The 503-nt window shown below is 50.9% G+C and overlaps 1 protein-coding gene across 1 annotated transcript in view; it reads left to right on the top strand.

Moving 5' to 3' along the window:
- The window catches only part of NWD1 (NACHT and WD repeat domain containing 1), a 154,152-nt gene that overhangs the window by 26,619 nt on the left and 127,030 nt on the right, over nt 1–503 (top strand). Inside the window, 2 exon segments of the mRNA XM_011990998.1 lie at nt 245–293; nt 296–330. Of these exon segments, the coding sequence (XP_011846388.1) occupies nt 245–293; nt 296–330 (84 nt within the window).

Here is a 503-nt window from a genome sequence, read left to right on the forward strand (position 1 = left end):
AGGCTTTAGTCGTAGGCCAGGCGCAGTGGCTCACGCCCGTAATCCCAATACTTTGGAAGGCAGTGGAGAGACGATCTCTTGAGGGCAGGAACTTGAGACCAGCCTGGGCAACATAGCGAGATCCCATTTTCCACAAAAATGGGGAAAAAAGACAAAAGTCTATCAATAAAATAAAAGCAGAGCTATGAGACTGGGAAGAGTTCTGGGTCCTTTCCACTAATATCCTCCATGCCCTTCCCTGCAGATATGCACGCAGAGAGGGAAGCCCGGCAGAGCAATGCCTACCCCGAGGTGCAGACCTTCTGCCAGAAGCATGGCTTGATGTTTGAGGTAACTGCAAGTCACTCTGGGCTCCATGCTTTTTTTTTTTTTTTTTTTGACACGTAGTCCTTGTTCTGTCGCCAGGCTGGAGTACAGTGGCACGATCTCGGCTCACTGCAACCTCCACCTCCCAGGTTCAAGCAATTCTCCTGCCTCAGCCTCCTGAGTAGCTGGGACTACAG

This window comes from Mandrillus leucophaeus, unplaced genomic scaffold, assembly GCF_000951045.1.
Source record: "Mandrillus leucophaeus isolate KB7577 unplaced genomic scaffold, Mleu.le_1.0 Scaffold11, whole genome shotgun sequence".
In the NCBI taxonomy this organism is placed as follows: Eukaryota; Metazoa; Chordata; class Mammalia; order Primates; family Cercopithecidae; genus Mandrillus; species Mandrillus leucophaeus.